At 41.8% G+C, this 21,452-nt stretch overlaps 1 protein-coding gene across 2 annotated transcripts in view; it reads right to left on the reverse strand.

Moving 5' to 3' along the window:
• The window catches only part of hdac8 (histone deacetylase 8), a 45,340-nt gene extending 23,925 nt beyond the window's left edge, over positions 1-21,415 (reverse strand). Inside the window, exons 1-9 of one of the 2 annotated variants that reach the window (XM_030753675.1) lie at positions 21,163-21,415; positions 20,973-21,025; positions 18,049-18,179; positions 16,023-16,164; positions 15,171-15,283; positions 14,921-14,998; positions 14,722-14,830; positions 11,658-11,830; positions 9,910-10,004 (exon numbers count right to left, since the gene is read on the reverse strand). In XM_030753675.1, the coding sequence (XP_030609535.1) occupies positions 9,910-10,004; positions 11,658-11,830; positions 14,722-14,830; positions 14,921-14,998; positions 15,171-15,283; positions 16,023-16,164; positions 18,049-18,179; positions 20,973-21,025; positions 21,163-21,279 (1,011 nt within the window). In that variant the 5' untranslated portion in view covers positions 21,280-21,415. The remainder of the gene's footprint in view (positions 1-9,909; positions 10,005-11,657; positions 11,831-14,721; positions 14,831-14,920; positions 14,999-15,170; positions 15,284-16,022; positions 16,165-18,048; positions 18,180-20,972; positions 21,026-21,162) is intronic. The other variant, XM_030753676.1, reaches the window with a different exon arrangement.
• Between the last annotated feature and the right edge of the window lie 37 nt (positions 21,416-21,452).

Genomic DNA, 21,452 nt, shown 5'->3' on the forward strand with positions numbered 1-21,452 from the left:
CCTTTTAAGGAATACTGCCCCACAAATACCATTTGTACCTTTTTTTTTTTTTTTTTTAAACACTGCTATTCTTGAACTGCTGCTGTAATAATGTAATTGCTCCATTGTGGCGAAAATAAAGGCTCATCTTATGTTTTGAAAGGCTTTCATAATATGAACCCGTGTTCTAGTTCACTGTATTACACACTGATGTGTGCACTGCAAAAACAACAAAATAAAATACATCCAATGCCACCACTTTAACCCTCGCTTGACCGAGCTATTTTAGCAACTAACTGACCTCATCATACAGTATTGTACACAGAAAATACACATAGACTTTTGTTTAATGGCTCGACTTGTGTTTATTATACTGTTTCTTTTATCTATGACAGATAATGTGAAACGTTTTAATGTCCTTAATTATGGTTTTCATCGTTTAAGGAGTTAAAAAAAAAAACATAAACACAAAGTGAGAATGTTAACATCGCATTCACAGGGGCATGATGAAATAAACATAATGCATATGAAAATCAAAAGAATCTGGATTTATAATAAATGTTTTTTAAAAAATATCTAGATATAATCGCTATATGTGTGACGACGCTCATGCAAAATTTGGTTCAGATCGGCCCACCTGTTAAGGAGAAGACTGGGTGCATAGAGCCATACACCATAGTACCAAAAGTATTCACTCACCCATTCAAATCATTGAACTCAGGTGTTCCAGTCACTTCCATGGCCACAGGCGTATAAACCAAGCACCCAGGCATGCAGACTGCTTCTACTGAAAGAATAGGTCGCTCTCAGGAGCTCAGTGAGTTCCAGCGTGGTACCGTGATAGGATGATACCTGTGCAACAAATCCAGTTGTGAAATTCCCTCACTACTTCCACAGTCAACTGTTAGTGGGATTATAACAAACTGGAAGCAACTGGGAATGACAGCAATGCAGCTGTGAAGTTATAGGCCACTTAAAATCACAAAGTGGGATCAGTGGTTGCTGAGGCGCATAGTGTGCAGAGGTCAAGAGCTTCATGGAATGGGTTTCCATGGCCGAGAAGCTGCATCCAAGCCTTAAATCACCAAGCACAATGCAAAACATTGGATGCAGTGCTGTAAAGCACGCTGCCACTGGACTCTAGAGCAGTGGAGACGTGTTCTCTGGACTGATCAACTGAGCAACATCTTGTTTTTCGATCTGGAATATTCTTAAGAAAAAAAATAAAAAATAAAAAACTTGTGCAGAAACGCTCAAAATCAAACCGTGTGCACCAGTACATCTTGCTACTCTGGGTCTCTTGTGGCGCATTCACACCAAATGTGAAGCACACTTTTTGTGGGGATGAACTGACAAATTTGTGGTGGAACCACAAATGGAGACAAATCCACATTTGCACAATTTCAACTTTGGTGAAAAATTCACATCACGCTATGCTCTCAAAAGCCCCAGATTCTCCCAATGCCACAGACAACTGTAAATGAAGGACAAGCCTATTGATGCTGTTTGAGGGCACCTGGAGGTTTGAGGGTTAACTTTGCTTTTATACAGACAGGAATAAAAGGAGAAGGTTTAGAGAAAAGTGAGCAGAATCATTGTTACTGCTTATACTCCTTTTCCCGTGGGCTGTTACGGGCAAATATTCTGGATGGCTCTATCAAAGACATCATCCACTGATTTTCTGAAGCCTTAAGATTAGGGTTTTCACCAACACCATCTTGGTTGCAAAAACTGGATGTATCAAGCAGGGGCGGGTCTGATTGTATAACTGTTTACTCATTGGCTACTGAGCCGATAACATGGTATGTCCACGATTTACAAATTGGGCTTAATTTTTTTATCCATTGTGACCAAAATTGAGTGAGTGAACCCATAAATCATCAGGAAAGTGTTTACAGAGGTCAAGACAAAAAGCTGTTTCCCCATAGACTCCTATAGGAATCAAAGTCTTTTTGCAACCACAGTTATCAGCATTTGGTTGCCTTCAGATATAACACAGGATTAAGGCACTTCTGCATTGGCTTCATTTTTCCTGAAGTGGAAGCTAGCTACATCCATGGTTTAGACTTTCTGTGACTGAAACTTCATTTGTTCTACATCAGGCTTGCCCAAACTTGGCCCGACTCCACCCCCTACTTCCAGTCCGCAAATTGATGTCAAAAATAACATACAATTTGGCCCTTTCAGTTACCTTTTTGACATTTCGCCTTCCCCTCCAATTAAAAGGGTTAAGTGAAATGTCAAAAAAGTGACTTTATGTTATTTTTGACATCAATTCATGGATCAGAATTAGGGGCGGGGCCGGAAGTGGCCCGCGGACCAGGAGTTTGTACACCCCTGTTCTACACAAAAGCTTCCTTCCTGTCGCAGCCTTCCACAATAAAAGCCCTTGACATACAGAAATGATGTAACTGCTGTTCACTTGCTGTAGTAGAAGAAAGTGAAAGTGAGAAAGAACTGGAATAAAATGGTAGATTTGGTAGCATTCAGGACTAAAACAAATTGTATTTTTGGTTTTACTCTGGGCTGTATTCATGTAAATCAGGGCAAAAGTTCACTTCACGTTTGGGGTGAATGCACCATTCACCATAGTTCACTGCAAAACTTTAAAATGTAGTGATTAAAAGTAAAAGTTGGATTAAAATCAAACCCTATGATGTTTTTTGTTTTTTAAAAAAAATATTTCGCACAGCTTACCTTTTTTCATGCCACACCAGTGGGTCAATTACTGTAAAAACACTAGACTGACATACTCATGGTCAGAGGTGGGAAGTAACGAAGTACAAATACTTCGTTACTGTACTTAAGTAGATTTTTCAGGTATCTGTACTTTACTTAAGTATTTATTTTTCTGACTACTTTTTACTTTTACTCCCTACATTTTTACACAAGTATCTGTACTTTCTACTTCTTACATTTTCAAACAGACTCGTTACTTTTTAACGTCAGAGAGAAGTTTGCATTTCCGGTCAGTGCGCCGTCAAACAATACGATCTGAGCCTAAACGGAGGAATAATAACACATAAGAGACAATCGTACTGGCGTATCCTCCATCATCGGGGCTTATCTCGTACAAAGAGATTAAATACGCAAACCCATATAAGTAATGTATCATTTATAGCGCTATAATCGGGCCGGACCGAGTCCGTAAGTTGCGCTGCGGCACATAAACAGCTTAGCTAGCGCTACTGAAGAGGAGCGAGCATGAAGGGAGTAACGTGTGGCAGGTAAATGCAACGTTTCTAAATGCTCAACAAATATCAGCAAACACACAAAGTGTGTGCAGTTTGTCACACAGTGTGTCTGCTAGCTAAAAGAAGAGCTGCTGTATTTCAGGGAGAGCAAAGAGAGAGAAGTTCACTCAGAGATGGAGAAAGAGGACAGGAGAGGAAGAAGAGAGGTTAGAATTAAAGGTAAGGACTGGAAAATAAACTGAAGTATGCTGACTTTGTCTTATTCAAAGATTGTATGAAAATACTGCAGTTTAGTGTGTAATAAATAGGTTAGCTTGTTGTACTGTATTTACAGTAAAGCTCTGTGTTGGTGCACAGTGTTTGTGTTCATGGTCAGAGTTACAGGTTACATCAGTGCAGCAGAGATGAGTTTGAATCAAAGCTGCTGATGCTGAGATTCATTCACTGAATCCAACATTTCTACAGCCTGTATGCTGTCAGTGTAGGGGATGGAGATCAGCTCAGAGAGCTGTGAAATACTGGGTTACATCTTTGAGAGTTCAGTTCATCCACACAGAGCAGTAAACCTCAGAGCAGCAGCAGCAGGTCAGTTGATCACAGCCTGCACACCAACATCATTTACTGCAGCTACAATAGAAAGCTGTGATTCTTGTCCCCATGCAGAGCCACTACAGCTGATCTTAGGGTGCCTCCACCTTCTGAATCCCACTGTAACCCCTGAGTATCCTCATGTTGGTGTTTAGGTGGAGGCACAGTCACCCTCTACTATGGAGGACACAGAACAGAGCTGTGTTTAAATTCCCTTTCACAGTTTGTGTCCTACATAACAGATTCAAGCTGAGTGCATTCATTAGAATTCAAATTTAGATTGGAATAACATTTGTATTCTCATGTACTATTTTATATTATTACAATAATATATAATGAGGTTCGATTTGTTTTACACAAAAATAGCAGGTAGAAACGTCCTCCAAAGAACTACTTTTACTTTCTTACTTTGAGTACATTTCAGAGCCTGTACTTTTTTACTTTTACTTAAGTAGAGAAGTTGAACCAGTACTTTGACTTTTACTAAAGTATTTTTTAACATAAGTACTTGTACTTCTACTTAAGTACAGAATGTCAGTACTTTTGCCACCTCTGCTCATGGTAGGGTAAGCTTTTACAACAATATTGTAACGTACAGTGACATGGTTTCAGTGTCTCCTATGACTAACCCAGAAGAAGTGAAAGCCTCCAAAGTTCAAATACGATGCCTGCTGGGTTACAAAAGCATCTCCCCCAAGAGAAATCTGAAATTAAAAAAATCAGGATAAATCAATGATGAGCCCATCTTTTAGGATGGAGTCTGTTTAGGAATGTGAGACTACAATACAAATACAACAGACATGGCTCCACAAAGAGAGACAAGACAGGAAACTAAGTGTCTCAGTTCATTGTTCACTGATAAAGTGTCGCAGGATCTCCAGCTGCAGCATTTTGAACTTAATCAATCATAATATTGTAATAATGAGCTTCTTCAGGCAGACTTTGTAAACAGACACATTTCCCAACGCCCACACACGTTATTGCCTGGTGATGTTTCCGGTGATTGAGCCCGTGACTCTGGGAGCCAGCACATCCCTGACGGCAGCGAGGGGCAGGACAGGAAGAGGCTGCAGACAGGAAAAGGGGAAGTAGGAAGTAAAGAGGCGGGACGCTTCCCCGCTGCCAATCTGGACCCAGAGACGTCCTCCCTTCCTGTGCGGCTCTGAGTCGGACACACATTTGTATCTACTTCTGTTCCTCTCACCAGAGACGAGGGGAATTTAGGCGAGTGGTTGGGCAATCCAAAAAAAAAAAAAGAAAAAAAAAAAAAAAAAGCAAAGAATCTGGCTGTCTTTTATCAGTTTCTATTCTCTGCCAGTAATTTAATACCCATTTATAACTATTATCTGTACAGAGATGATGGGATAACTTGTTTCCAGACTTCTGTAACTCTGACGGCACAGATTCTGTTTAGAAAGAGGAAAATAAATTAGAATAAACTTTCCAGTTGGTCCCAGTTTAGCAGCCTGCTGCCCAGACAAATAAATTATCCTTTAAATAATATTTTTTTAAAAAATGTTTATTTGACCAGTGGGGTCAAAAGGGAGAAAAGGCCTTGCTGTTGCACTGCGGATCTGGTTTAGTCTTTTAAAAAAAAAGAAGAAAAAAAAAAGAAAAAAGCAATAATTCTTTTGCCAGTTTTCTGCTTCCTTCTGCATGATGATGAAACATTTCTTCACAGAAATACTGACATTAAAAGAACTAAAAGTCAAGGTTTTGCTCCAAAATAGAGACATAAAAGTAGAGCACTCAAAGTGGGGACATGGAAATCCAGCCAAACCAAATTGGCGTTACGTTATGGCTTTAATGGGCACACGGCAGAAACAGGAAGACAGAAGAGCAACAAAGACGTGAAGGTACAGCATGTGACAAAGGATGTGAGCTGGATTCACATCAGCAACATTGTGAGGACATGGCATACGTGTTTGCCCGCTGAGGCTCCAGCAGGGCAGCCACAGGAAGTTTGTTTTGAATCATAGCAGCGGGTCTCAGCAGTTTGGAAGTGACCGAGAGCAGAAATGGAGAAGAGACGGGGGTGGGGGGGCTCTTCTCCATTTCTGTTCTTGGTCAACTAAACAGTGCGGATTGAATTTTTAAAGAAAGTTACATTGTTACTGATCCATCTCTGCACAAGATTATGCTGTCTTCATTCTCATTAAAGGTCATCTGAACTTAGAGAAGCACTGTGCCCCCGCCTTCCAATTAAGCCTAGAAGTCCACTCTTTTATGACACCTGAATCCAGATGTAAAATCATCATAAACATCAGTTTTTGTGCAGCATTTTAATCAAAAAGTTCTATTTTACTGGGAATTTTTCTTTGAAGAACACCAGACCGCATCATTCATCGCTGTTTGAGCCAAAGTGGACTTAATGGAAGACGACCGAGGAGGACACCACTGTTGAAAGCAAGTCATAAACAAAGCGAGACTGGAATTTTCTTGAATGCATATTGACAAGCCACAAAGCTTTAGGGAGAATATCCTTTGGACAGAGCTTTCTGGCAAATCACATCAGTTCTATGCTTACAGATGCAAAAATGAAGCATACAAAGAAAAGAAGACTTTAACTGCTGCTGCTTTGCTGCATCTGGCACAGGATGTCTTGAATCTGTGCAGGTACAATGAAATCCCAAGACTACGAAGAGATTCTGGAGCGAAATGTGCCACCCAGTGTCAGAAAGCTTGGTCTCAGTCACAGGTCACGGTTCCTCTAACAGGACAATGACCCAAAACACACAGCTAAAAACACCCAGAAATGGCTAAGAACAAAACATTAGACTATTCTGAAATGGCCTCCAATGAGGCCTGATCGAAATCCTTTCTATCTCCTATCTGTGGAAGGAGCTGAAACATGCAGTCTGGAGAAGGCACCATCCAAACCTCAGACAGCTGGAGCAGTTTGCTCACTGGGACTGGGCCAAAATACCTGTTGACAAGTGCAGAAGTCTCACTGAGAGTTACAGTAATTGCTTGATTACAGAGATTGCCTCAAAAGGCTGTGCAACAAAATATCAAGTTAAAGGTAGCATCATTTTTCTCCTGGCCAGTTTCATTAATTTGTCTTCAAAAGTATTCGTTAACTTAACGGTGCACGTTGATCGTAAATTATCACCATCATACACACAGTGTTGCACAGCAGCCTGTAACATGAATATTTCAGATGGGGTGGAAACACCCACAACGTGCTGAAACAGCTTTCTCTGCGACACGGGATTCACTTCCATGAGTGCCTTGCTCTGTGAACGTGAACAACTTTTTCCCAACCGAGCAGCTCATCTGTACAGCTGCGTAACACGGTTTTAATTGACTAAGAAAGCCTGAATGAAAATGAAGGCCATATAAATATTTTCCCATTTCTTCCATTTCATATGTTGACTGAGAGGCTGTTGCTACATCTAGTGTTAGGCAGCAGTCTCAATTAAGTAGCTGTATAGACACTGAAAATCTGTGTGGGGGGACTTGTTTCCTCATATAAAACTGGGTCAAGAATCAACGAGGGAATCGATAAAGAACCGGATCGATACGCAGATTCGATGATGGCAACGGTAGCGCTAACACCTTATCATTTCCCATCCCTAGTTACATTACAGCCCCACACTTGAAATCAGCGAGCTCTAACACCTGTAATGACGGGCTGAAAACACCTGATTTCAAAGATTAAGAGCTCTGGCCCTCTATTTTTCTCCGGGTATCATTTGTGATCGTTAAATCACTGAACGCCCTTTAGGACTCTTCCAGGTGCTCCAGGTTTTCAGGATTCCCTGACCCTATTGGCAGATAATTAACAAATGGAGGATTCCTATTGGTGGAACAGCTCTAGGGAAGAGCCACAGTTTCCATGAAACATTAATAGCTCCCTGATAAAAGGCTGTACATAGAAATGTGTTGGGAGTATTTCAGGTTAAGCATGTCCATATGAATAAAGGCATTTTAATTGTTATTTGAAAAAGGAGACCACCTTGGAGGTTTGTGAAAACCTTTTGTTACAATCAGAGCTCTTCATTTTCCAGAAAAATATGTTTTTTTTTGGACAGGTGTGGTGTACATGGCAATCACAGAAAAAACTAGGAGGATTCAGAGGATTCCTGTGCTTTGATGCCCTTTTTAGGACACCTGTTTAGATAGCTTATTAGCCTCCTTAAACTAAAGATAATAAATCTATGCTGACAGCTGCTTACTTTCAGGGCAAAGCACAGCCATCTGAACATCACAAATAAAAGGTTCCCGTAACAGTTAGACACCCCCCCCAAATTAAAAAAATAAAGTTGGTTATAAAGACAAGCTGTTCTAGTCCAATCAGAAACACCAACTAACCTTTGACCTGTGTGGCTATACTTAGCACGCCCCACACGCTGCCCCTTTGATTCACACGCAGCTACGAGACGCTGCTATCGCACAATGGGGGTCAATCAGGATCAGCTCACCGCAGGCAGACAATACGAGTCAACAGCGAGGGTTAACGACTTTCAACCCGGCGGTTCGAATCCCGGTGTGTTTTTATTAGATACCGAAATATAATAAGTGTGACACAAGTGGAGGCATTGTGTGCGTTATCTGCAGTGCAATATTTTGTCTGGTAATCAGCGAGTATTACAGCACTTATTGTTGATGTGACTGGCCGACTCTGACTGATGTTTGTGTTCTTTAGACTGCTATTTTTAATTATTTCATATCAGGTTTGTACAGTCCAAGAACCGAACCCTCCAAACTCTGAAAATAAACACTTTCAAAACAAATATTTAAAAAAAAAAAAACAAAACAAATATATTTGGACGGATTTCACTGAGATTTCTGCAGATAAAACAAACTGCGAGTGTTTGAAGTTGCTGTTTGTGTGAGTTTGGACCCATGTTGAGTCACTTTCGCCAGTTTCCTCATTCGAGTAACAGACGCTTCCTCCACACTGGTGTCCATTTATCATACAATGAAGCACATGAGAACCGTTATAAAACAGGCCAACGCAGTATCTGACAGTAATGAATGTGTGTATTCATGGGGTTTTGTCTACAGTGGAGCAGGAGGAGTGAGACGCACTCACACAAACGGGCACAAAGGTAGTTTTTGTTCCCCGTGTCGCTGGAACTTCAGCTCTGCTTGGTCATCGTGGATAAATGCCCCTCTTATCGAGCGCAGAGCGAGACACACACACACACACACCCGTGCGCGCACACACACACACACACACACACGTATCTAAACTTCTGCAGAGGAAGAAGCTTACCTTAAAAATCGGTTTGTTCATAAATCAGAAAAAAAAAGCTGATATTAACATAATAAAATTCAAGCTGTTTTGGGAGAAGAGTGTGTGTGTGTGTGTGTGTGTGTGTGTGTCACCTCGTCTTCATCATCTGTGGCAGCTGGACGCACTGATAGTTGCTTTGTTTTCAGTGAGTGCTCCTTAATGAGGTCAAAGGCCATTTGGGGCCACTGGACGCTCGACGAGGAGAAACAAGAGGTACCTTCATCTCGGTCAGGACGCGCACACACAAAAACACACACACACACACACTGAGGCGCTCACAGCTATTCATTACATCTGACTAAGACAAGGTCCAAAAAATCAGCTGCTGGAGAAAGAGGCTCTTTGTGCGTGTGAGAGTATAGGAGCGAGAGAGACAGATGGGCGCGCTGATTTCTGTTTGGAGAGAGGATGGCTCTGTTTGATTTACTGAAAATCAAGTGGTCACATGTCCCGTGTTTTACAAACAAGTCAACAAATAAAAACACGGTGACGTCTTTTTCCTTCCTCGCTAAATTAAATCCACCACATGTTTGTTTGCTATTTTAAGAAGGTATGCTTACTGATGCCCACGCTTATAAACTCATTTATAATAAGCTAAAGCTCCAGTTTATTCTCACCAGTTCAGTCCTTCATGGATTATATAATCTCTGCCTTCCCTCTAATAACAATATTTAAAAGAACACAGTGAGAGGAACCAGTGTGCATCACAGCAGGCAGAGAGAAATTATCAACAGCGCTACCTGTTCCACTCACCTGTACACAAACCCCTTTATTGAGATCGGGCAGCCATCTTTGATTAGATGGAGTGACTCAGCAGACAGAGGACAGAAGGGTGTGTGTGTGTGTGTGTGTGTGTGTGTGTGTGTGTGTGTGTGTGTGTGTGTGTGTGTGTGTTGCCATGTGTACCTCATGATCAGGTATTTCGGAGGACAGAGTCTTTCCCAGCACTTCTGCCGTCAGGTAGGTCCAACAGCGAGCCGTGTTAGCCAGATTATAACCTCCTGAACAGAGAAGGAAGACAGACGGTTAGTGAGGAGGACCATTAAACCAATGACATAATCTTTATGGGGGTATTTATAGCCTGCATGAAGAAGTCCCAAAAGATTCATAATTTAATAAGAATCTGAAACTAGGAAAACTGTACCTTGCTCATGAAAACAAACATATATATATATATAAATCAAGTAAATCGTGCAATGGTGGCTCTATACTGGTCCAGTTTAATCTTTGGTGGTAGCAAAATGGGACCTATTATACATACACTGGTCCAGTTAAGGTGTCCAGTATCTCAGGCAGAAAAGCACCACCCATCTGCTGTTCAAACCTTCTGTTTGGCTACTCTGAGTCATCTTTCTCATCAAATGAGGGAAAGCAGGAGGCGCACAGATTACAATCAATCAGTCAAATCAATCACAGATGCTCTCAACTCATTATGTGTACAGTACACAGCACACCTCTCCACCACCATGAGCAAGACCAAAGAGCTGTCAAAGGACATCAGGGACAAGACTGCAGACCTGCACGAGGCTGTAAGGGCTACAAAACCATCAGTGAGAAGCTTGGTGAGAAGGTGAGAAGGTGACAACTGCGATTATTCATGGAAATGGAAGCAATATAAAATGACCATCTGCTGCCCTCAGCCTGGACCTCAATGCAAGATCTTGCCTCATGGGTGAGGATGAGAAAGGTGGTGGATCAGCCCAAAACTACACGGCAGGAGCTTGTTAAAGATCTGAAGGCAGCTGGGACCACAACCACTAAGAACACCATTGGCAACACACTGCACTGTAATAGACTGAAATCTTGCAGCACTCTCATGTGCAAGAAGGCACATGTACAGGCCACTTTTTTCATTCTTTTATTTAGCACTAATTTGCAGCTATATGTGTCAGTTTATGACTATTGTTACTTATGGATCCAAACAACCAACATGGCAACAGCCAAAACGCAGAGTTCAGAAACCAGTGGATGATGGTACAGTGGCTATGGCCAGCTTTTGTATACAGTCTATGCTTTTTTCAACCTAAACGAGCTCATCCTTGGGTTCAGCTGAATATGTGCGCCAAGAGAGATCATTTGTACTTTCACATTTATACAGCTTTCTGTAGCTCAAACAAAAGGCAGTCTAACATGACAAAATCCTCTGGAGGAAAAGCTACAAAGTGTCTCACATACACAGGACACACAGAAAGAGTCAAAGATGTAGAGGATGGACTGACAAGAACCAAGAGAGGAGAAAGTATTTAGGACAGAGCGAGAGGGGAGAGAAAGGAAGAGAGGTGGGATTGTAGTTGAGTAAAATGGCTTCATTGTGCTGTATAATTAGCAGCTATCATCTGGCCAAAGGCTGAGGAGTCTGGGACAGGGCAGTGTGTTCGTGTCTGTGGGGGTGTGTGTGTTTCTGTGTGTAATCGTGCTTAAGTCAGTGACTCAGAAATTCAAAGAAAATTCAAATACACACAAAGAAGAGGGTATACTATCAATTTTTTCCTTTTTCCTGGAGTATCTCAGCTCCCCGAGAAACATGCATATACTCATACATGGAGATATACTAACACACACACACACACACACACACACACACACACACACAATCACTCTGACCTGCAAAACCTAACATCAGTCAGAATAATAAACACATGCGTGAAGTGTACCTCCGCCCAGCAGGAGTGTAGGTAGCTGCCACTGCAGGACATACTGCAGACACTTGCCAACCCCAACAGGGGTCATGTTGAAGGAGCACATGGGGTCGCCCGCCATGGTGTCAGCACCCAGCTGCATCACTATTGCCTCTGGGTTGAACTGTGCCCGCACCTCCTGCATGACACTGTGAAACAAGATGGCAGTAAGCATGCTGTTACCCACAGATGATACGCGTCGCTGTCACTGCAGGGATTATTCCTGCACACTGAAAACAGGCTGCAGCCTTCCAGCAAAGGAAAATCACCAGTGATTTTTAACAGGTTTTTAGTATGTTGGGTTCAGTTTACTCAAGCTTAAAATACATTTCAGCTATTCGCCAAAAAACAAACCAAAACAGGACGATTTATAGACTTCTGTGAGGCCAGGTTACACAGACCCTTTGCCTTAAATATGTGTTACATGTGTAGTCACTCCCATAGGCCTTTCTTGAGCCAACAAAAACCCTGCTAGCACTTGAGCAGTGATGCTGCAATGGCAAAAATCTGTGAACTCTGTTCTGAACAACAATTAACTTTACAGAAAGTGTAGAAGACATTAAAAAAACCCTCATCTTTCCCAATTAGTTCAGTTACTTCCAGCAATTAGAGGTGCTGAAGCAACAGTCTGCGGTCAGCTATACCAATAAAAAGTGATGGAGTATTAGCCTAAATGTAGCTTACATGCCATTTCAAAGAGATGGACCTTTATGTGTAGTCTGCACGTTCTCCCCGTGTCTGCATGGGTTCTTTCCAGCTTCCTCCCACAGTCCAAAGACATGCATGTGGGTCAGGTTAACTGGTGATTCTAAACTGGCTGTAGGTGTGAATGTGAGCATCAATGACTGTCTCTCTGTGATAAACCAGTCACCTGTCCAGGGTGTACCCCACCGCGCACCCTGTAGCACTCACTTCACTCAATTCCACCAGTGACTTCACAAGAAAAGACTTTGGGTTTCAGAAGTCAACATTCAGAATTAGAGTCATTTTAATTATGAGGGAATAAGGCACAAACAGAGTTTATACAATGCTAACAAGCTTGAAAGTCCATATTTGGTATGAGCACCTTTATTCTTCAGCACAGCCTGAACTCTCTGAGGCAGCTTTCTACTTACTACTTCTTTAAATAGTCTTCAGGAATAGTTCTCCAGGCTTCTTGAAGGACATTCAAAGCTCTTCTTTTGTTCTGTTCTCTGTCCAGATGATCCCACACTGCTTCACTAATGTTGAGTTCTGGTCTGAGGGGAGGAGAGTCCATGACTGATGGTGTTCCACTGTGTCTTTTTCTATCCAGGTATGCTTTTGCTGCGTTAGCAGTGTGTTTGGGATCATTGTCACGCTGAAAGAATGAAGCTGTTGCCAATCAGATACTTTCCAGATGGTACTGAATGGTGGATCAAAATGTGATGGTACTTCTGTGTTTTCATAATTCCATTAATTTTGACAAAATCTCCAACACCACTGGCTGAAATGCAGCTCCAAACCATGACAGAGCCTCCACCATGTTTTAAAGACGGTTGTAGACACTCCATATTGTGCCTTTTTACTGACCTCCTCCATACATGCTGACGGCAATATGAACCAAAAATGGCCAAATTTGGATTCATCACTCCATCAGACCAGTTGCCACTGATTTTGAGTCCAGTTCTTGTGTAATGTGGCATACCTCAGCCTTTTCTCCCTCTTTCCCTTCCATAAGAATGGCTTCCTGACAGCCACCCTTCCACTGAGACCATTTCTGATGAGGCTTCAGTGAACAGTAGATGGATCAGCTGAAGTGTCAGATGCATCTCTCAGGTCCTGTGTTTGTCTTTGCTGGATTTTTTTTTACTATTTCTTCAGGACATGACTTTCAGATACTGTTCATCTGCTGTAGATAGTTTTTATGGATGACATTTCTTCTTTTGTCCTCTATTTGTCCAGTTTCCTTAATTTCTTTAAGGACAAACTGCACACCATCCTGAGATATGCCAAACTTTCAGCTAATAGCTCTTTGGGAATTAGTTTGTTGGTGCAAAAATACTATTTTGTGTCAGTCAAACTGTGATCTTTGGCATTTTTTCATAGATTCAATTTTTTTAAAAAATGGTGTGTTTTAGCAACAAGCTGCTATTAAAAAAGTGCCTAAAGATACAATTTAAAATGGGTTCTTTGCTAAGTTGTCTGTTATGTGTAGACACAACACTGGTTCATCCCCTGAGTTAGGAGGCTTTTTATGATCGAACAATTCATAGGTCAGTGTTAAGTGACAAAACATGCTGTGGAAGAGAGCCAGAGATTAATACTAACTAATCATTAAATGTAGAGTGGTGTATAAAGAGAGAGTGAAAAGAGGTGAGTGAAGAAGAAACACTCACTGCATCATGGGAACCCCCCAGCAGCCTAGGCCTATTGCAGGGTAACTAAGGGTTGGTTCAGGGTCACCTGATCCAGCCTTAAATATAAGCTTGATCAAAAAGGAAAGTTTTAAGCCTAATCTTAATCTTATGAGACCACAAGGCTGCACATGAGCCTGAAAAAACGCACCCAACGTTTTCTATACCAATTTTCTACACTCTTGCTTGCTTTCCAAAAATCCCTGCCACCTAAACTTGTTCTCTTTTCCTCAAATACAGATTTTACAGCTTTAAAAAACAAAACAAAAAAAAAACCCAAAACAGCCAAGATATCAGAGGAAACCCTCGTTCAAAAATCACAGAATCCGTGCCCTACAGATGGTGACACAGAAAGTACAAACAAATGGGTCTTAACCCTTTATTTCCTTTCAGAGGCAACACATTTGCATTTTGAGTGTTCAGTCTAGAGAAACTCCTTCAGCTACAAAATCCCCAGTTAAAGGTCTCACAATGGAAGGATTTCCCTGCTAAAGTGTCCCTGATAAAACGCTGAAACTGCACATGCTCCAGAGCTCTCTTGAGTGGATGACCCTGACTTCTGATCTCTTGGGAGTCATAATGGAGGACAGAGATACAGTTGCTCGTCAGGGATCGTTAACAGAAACCTCCCAACACTGTGTGCATGTGTATCTGATTGTGTGTACCTGGTAAAAATCTGGTAGTATCTGTCATCCTTGATGCCGTCCTCCAGTGGAACGTTCACAGCGTACCACCGGCCTTTACCCAGCCCTGTGTCACACAGGTCGCCCGTGCCTAAATAAACACAAACTTAACACCATCGGACTCATAATGCAGGCTAGCATATTAAAGCATTCTGTAGCTAAACTCGCTGTGAGGGCTGACCTGGGAAGAACCCGGGAGAGAACTTGTGCACAGAGACGGTCATGACTTTGGATGTGAAGCTGAAGGCGTCTTCCACACCTGCAGAGACCGAAGGATGGGAACAGCTTTTTAAATCTGGACTCACATGGAAAAAAAAAATGTTGTGAAACTGAGAAAATGGAACAAGAAACTAGAAAAGAAGCTCATTTCTAATTGTGTAGAAGCCAAACTTCCCACTGAAGACATCGCACTTTCAGTGCTTTGAGTGTACCGTCTCCATGATGCAGGTCAACGTCCACATAGAGGACTCGTTCATTTTTCTCTCTCAGTCTGAGGATTCCCAGCACGGCATCGTTCACGTAACAGAAACCTGAAGCCTCGTCCCTGGAAGATAAGAGGTAGGGAAAGGGGCACATTGGAAATCCATTGCTTTGCCGACAGCACCCTCTTCAGGCTATTTGATGCAATTGATGGAAAGTGGAGTCGCCAATAAACTCTAGAGTCTAACCGTGAACTTGGGGTTTTAAAATCTAGAAATCCTGATCAGAGGAACTAACCATGAGAAAGTTCACCCTGACTGACTGGTGTAAGCACAAGAACTGTATAAATGGACTGAAGACACCCACAGAGGTACAACAATAAAAGGATGAAGCCTGTAAATTTTATTTTGAGCTTATAATAAAGTCACAATATCCACTGATGGCTGTCTCTGTCCTTAAAATGAATGTCTGATTGATTACACAAGTGCTTATGTTAAGCTGGTTCAGGTGCAACAGGAGGGGAGGAGTCAGAAACCCAGTTTGTTGAACAAAGCCAGTGAGCAGGTTAAGTTCACAGACTGTTACCACAGTAACTGACTCAAAGTTTAAGTTAACCCTCTTTCTGGGAAAAAAAGCTGGAGTTTCCCTTAGTGCAGGGTAAACAAACACTAAACCTGCTTTCTGGGGCCCCAATCTAAACTGAACCGAGTGGTCCAATTCATTCGGCCTTGTATTTAAATCAAAGACAATGAACTAGAGTCAAACCCAACTCTCAATTACACAATAATTTTAAATAAAAGTTGCAGGAGGGACATTATACAGCACACAGGAAGGTTACAGCATATCACTGTGGATTAACCTACTTCTTAGCATGGTGCCACCCTCCTGCCCAGTTGATGGCCACATCACACTTTTGGTCCAACAGGGTCTGAGCTGCTGTCAGCGTAGCGCCCCCTACTGCTGCTGCATAATCAAATATGCCCTCCACCACTGGACAGTCATAACCTGGAGGGAGAAAATAGAGGAGGGGAGAGAGAGGAAGATAAAGGGTTAAAAAAGAAAGAAAGAAGCAAAACCAATGACCAGTACCCAACACCGGTCTGTACTACAAAGAAGGCTCAGCACTGCGAGGATATCTTTTCCTTATCGAACATCCCTTTCTTAATCCATAGGGTTTAATATGATGTCAGCCCACCCTTTGCACCTATAACAGCTTCAACTCTTCTGGAAAGGCTTTCCACCAAACTTTACACTTGGCACAATGCAGTCAGACAAGTACTGTTCCCCTGGCAACTGCAAAACCCAAACCCACTGCCAGACAAAGAAGCGTGATTAAAAAAAAAAAAAAAAAGGACCCATAAACCAAGTGAACCACTGGCACTCCAGAGAACATGACTCCACTGCTCTGGAGTCCAGTGGCAGCGTGCTTTACACCACTGCTTTGCATTATGTTTGGTGACATAAGGCTTGGATGCAGCTGCTTTGCCATGGAAATCCATTCCATGAAGCTCTCTATGCACTGTTCTCGAGCTAATCTGAAGGCCACATGAAGTTTGGAGGTCTGTAGCGACTGATTCTGCAGAAAGTTGGTGACCTCTGCACACTACGCACCTCAGCATCCTCTGACCCCCCCACTCTGTAATTTTACATGGCCTACCACTTCACAGCTGAGTTGCTGTCATTCCCAAGTTTGTTATAATCCCACTAACAGCTGACTGTGGAATATTTAGTTGTGAGGAAATTTCACGACTGGACTTGTTGCACAGGTGGCATCCTATCACGGTACCACGCTGGAATTCACTGAGCTCCTGAGACCCATTCTTTCACAAATGTTTGTAGAAGCAGTCTGCATGCCTAGGTGCTTGGTTTATACACCTGTGGCCATGGAAGTGATTGAAACACCTGAATTCAATAATTTGGATGGGTGAGAGAATACTTTTGGCAATACAGTGAGTGTATGGCTGATTGGGCATTCCCAGGAATGGTGATGCAATTTTCCAAGGAACTGATTGGTCAGTTGATGGTGTCTTATCTGCTCTGGATCAGGTTAGGTCTGCAGCATAAGTCACCACAGTGATATACCTCAGTAAGAATGAACCACTTTCTTGACACTGAAGGATTAAACATAAAGTTCCTTCACCAGCCCCCTAATCCTGCTTCACGATAAAGGCCTCAAAGCCCACAATGGCTTTTCCAATGACCCGAAAAAACACGAACACATTTTTTGTGAAATATTTCCACCTTAAACCTCACAGAAATGTGAAGGCCAGCTCAAGTCCTTGAATGAGGACTTTACTGAGGACAAAAAGAAGAGGGTGAAAGAAAGATAAAGCCAGGGAATGATAGGAAATAAAAACAAGCAGGGTGAACTTGAAGCTTAGTCTAAAGTTAGAAATGTAAACCTCAAAGGAGGACGGACTTACAGGCATCCCATCCAAGAACAACAAACCACGGTGGGATCCTAGGGGTGGGACAAGGTCAGCAAACATTTCCCACATTTATAAAAACTACACTTCTGTCACAAACAAAAGCAAAAATGTGCTTTGAGGAGGACATTATTGATCTCTTTAAATGTTATTAAGTACAGCGTTACACTGCCATCTACTGGTGGAAACAGACAAAGGGGTTCCCATCACTTTCACCCCCTCCATTTCCATTTTTGTGTCACATCTGGATCAAATTTAAACACTAGAGTGCAGATGTTTAAATATTAAAGGTGAATTCTCTCTTGAGATGCAGGTAATGATCAGATTGAGCCTTTATCGCTTTAGTTACACAGGTTGAAAGGCCAGCGTGCTTTAAACAGACACCTCAGTTTAAACCACTAAAAGTGGGTGCAATTAACACATTAGAGATCAAATAATAAAAAGGTAAGGCTGTATTTCTCACCCAGGCCGTAGTCGGCCGACTGCGGGTCGTCGTTGTCTCCGTCCTGGCTGATCTTGTGAAGATGCTCCAGGTAGGAATCTGTGTGGAATTTGGCCATTTCCTCTATGGTGGCCACGTGAGGTTTGACAATGCTGGAAAAAGTAATTTAACAGCATAAACAGGAAGCTAAAATGGAGTTAAAAATAACAGCTGAGAGCCTATTTACCAAGGCGCAAAGAAATCTTCCGTATAATGACCTAATAAAACAGAATAATAACAATGCAGGGTTTTACCTGCAAAGTGGAGTTTATGGCACATAAGTATGTTTTCTTTGCTGTACTTCTAACTTGTGTTTCATAACCATGATTAATGGTTATAAATAACAGAATAAATGCATAATCTCCTGTCAAACAAGGTAACACAGGCTCATTGCCTTTGGTGGGGACCAGTTGTCCTCATGTGCATAGAAAGGCCAACTCTGAGTCAGAAAAACCCTGAAATGCTGTTAAATAAAGGTTAAGAAAAGTGGTACTAGGTTAAAAGTGATAAGCACAGTCACTACATGGCATTCAGCATGACTACAAACAACAGTTACCAAAAAAAAAAAGCAGGTTTCAAGAAGTTTTGTAAAACACAGTGTGAGTAAAGGTTTCCTCAGATGTGTGTGTGATGTGCAAGTTTAAAACAAGGCTTTCATATTAAAATTTTTTAATCTATGAGAGTAAAATTTTGTAAAAATTTTTAGCCAGTTATGATTTCATTCAAAGGCCTGTCTGGGGGTTAACACGTGGCTTCAGGGTTAAAGGTTTAGGTTAAGATTTGTCCCTTAGTTGTAATGGTCAAACTGTTAAACTGAATCGATGGAGGCAGGTTTCTCCCGTGATGTCACGCACGCATTGGATGTGATACAACAACCGGTTGCTAGGAAAACATGTGCCTTCCCCAAACAGTCGGCAGTGGTTCCTGGAGCTTTCTGGCTCTCGCTGGGCGAAATCGCTGTTGCAGACAAAGAAAACTCCCAGTGGTTGCTAGCAGACTGCCACGACTGCCTGTAGTTTTCCATGGACTGGGAGGGTGCCAACCAAAAAGGAAGCCCCTGCTCCAAAATTGACACCCTTAAGCTCCACTTAAATTTGCAGCTGCCTACATGGATGAGCCAAATACCTTCTGGAGAAAAGATTGATGGTCAGACGAGACAAAGATTGAGGTATTTGGCCACAATGACAAGACATATATTTGGAGGAGTAACGGTGAGGCATCAGTGTGATATGTTCACACTGTTTATATAATAAATATGACAGCCATAAGACACATTCATGAATGTTAAAGTATAACTACATTAGAAGGAATCATAGCTATGAGATCAGCAAAAGATTTCTCAGCAAAATATTTGAAAAATGTTTATGAACTACTAGATGAATACCTTTCCTCTCACAGCCTTTATGATAAGAACCAATCAGGTTCTCTGTGAGCAGCGACTCAGAGTTTCAGTTTTGGCTCTACTTGATCTCGCTTTTTTATGTTTCACTTAGTAATTTCAGATCTGCAGAAATAAAAATTCAGTCAGGGGTTCCTCAAGGATCTGTTATTGGTCCATTATTTTTTTTACCTTTACATGTACTTCCATAAAGATTCATAATATATCCTATAATTCTTATGCAGATGATACAGACTTGTACCCATTTTCCTCTGAAAGTCTAAGCTCTGTTCACAAACTAATGAGCTGCACTGAAGACATTATCTGCAGGATGTCTCGAAACTCTTTAGAAATGGACAGAGACAAGACAGAAATGTGTGTTGTTGGTCCAGAAAGTCAGAGACTGACAATTTGTTCATATCTATCATCCCTGTCTCTGAAACACGCCAAGCATGTCAGGGACCCTGGTATCATTCTGGACAGTGAGCTCAGTTGTGACGATCATATTACGAAGGTCACCAGGACTGCTTTCTATCACAAGAATTTGATAACGTTGATAGAATTTTATCTCACACTGACTCAGAGACATTGGTCCATGCATTCATATCAAGCAGCTTAGACTACTCTAACACTGTATTTACAGGATTATCCATATCACCATTAGGACGACTTCAGTTTGGACTTCCACAGGTATGTGGAAATTTGAACATATTACCCCAGTACTGAAATCACTTCACTGACCCCCAGTTCAACTGAGAACTACCTTTAAAATCCTTCAGTTAGTTCATAAAGACTCCTCCCAGTACACCTCTGACTCACTCAGTGTTTATAACCCATTCAGACCTCTCAGGTCATCAGGTGCAGATTATTGAACTGTTCCCAGAATCAGATCCAAGTGTGCTAAAGGTGCTTTCAGTTACTGTCATTCTGTTCTTTGGAACACGCTGCCTGCTGAGTTACAACTGTGTCTACACTCAAAAACAGACTCAAAACCTTTTTAACCTTTTTATTCTCACAAGCTTACACTTAATAACTCTGTGTGTGTGTGTGTGTGTGTGTGTGTGTGTGTGTGTGTGTGTGTGTGTGTGTGTGTGTGTGTGTGTGTGTGTTAACTTGCATGTTAATTTCTTCGTAAAGTTTGGCCGTTTTTATTGCCTTAAGACACTGTAGACCTACACAGGTTTTTATAATTTTATCTTCTATGTTAAGCACATCAACTTTAAGTGTAATGAAATTTTATACATAAGATAAAATTGGCAGTGAAATAAGGTGAGTCTGGTATCAAAATGTAGATAATAAGGAACGACAGACATTAAACCGGTGCAGCTTTGGTACTGAAAATGTGACACATGATACTGATGCTCGGCTGGTTAGAAGGAGGCCCGTGCTGACCATACACGATATTAGTGTTTTAGATTGTGGGTGTGAAAATGATGTGATTGCGATGTGAACCAAACTACATGCAAAATTTCACGTGTTGACTTGCTTTCTCCCTGTTTACTTTGCAGTCCAGATAACATCAGCTCACCTCATGTGTTCAAGCAGTCCATAGGCTTCTATCAGTGAGTGGACCATACTCGCCTGGTAACAGAGGTACAGACAGCCACTTGTTTAAAAAGAGCAGAGCTTTCCAGATTAAACGCAAGGATAGAGGTGGTTCATTTAAAAAGCCTGCTACCTAACTAGCTTTAAACCGCCTCTCATTCAGTCTAACTCACCCGATTTGGCACTTTGGATAAAGTGTCGCAGGTCTGGATGTACTCCGGGCTGTAGACGTACGCGACTCTCCGTTTACTGCAGCTGTCCTCATCATCGCTGTCACCTCTGCAACTCATTTACGTCGGATGAAATCCAAATGTTTCAATGGAGCTGGTGAATAAAACAAATTCACAACACAGACAGACAGCGGCCGCTGGTTGTGCCCGACTTTGGTGTTACACCGTCAACATTCCCCGCTACCCACCCGGTAACGCTGGTTTCACCCGTGAGATTAACGAAAATAATATAT

The sequence above is a fragment of the Archocentrus centrarchus genome, chromosome 18, assembly GCF_007364275.1.
Source record: "Archocentrus centrarchus isolate MPI-CPG fArcCen1 chromosome 18, fArcCen1, whole genome shotgun sequence".
Taxonomy (NCBI): Eukaryota; Metazoa; Chordata; class Actinopteri; order Cichliformes; family Cichlidae; genus Archocentrus; species Archocentrus centrarchus.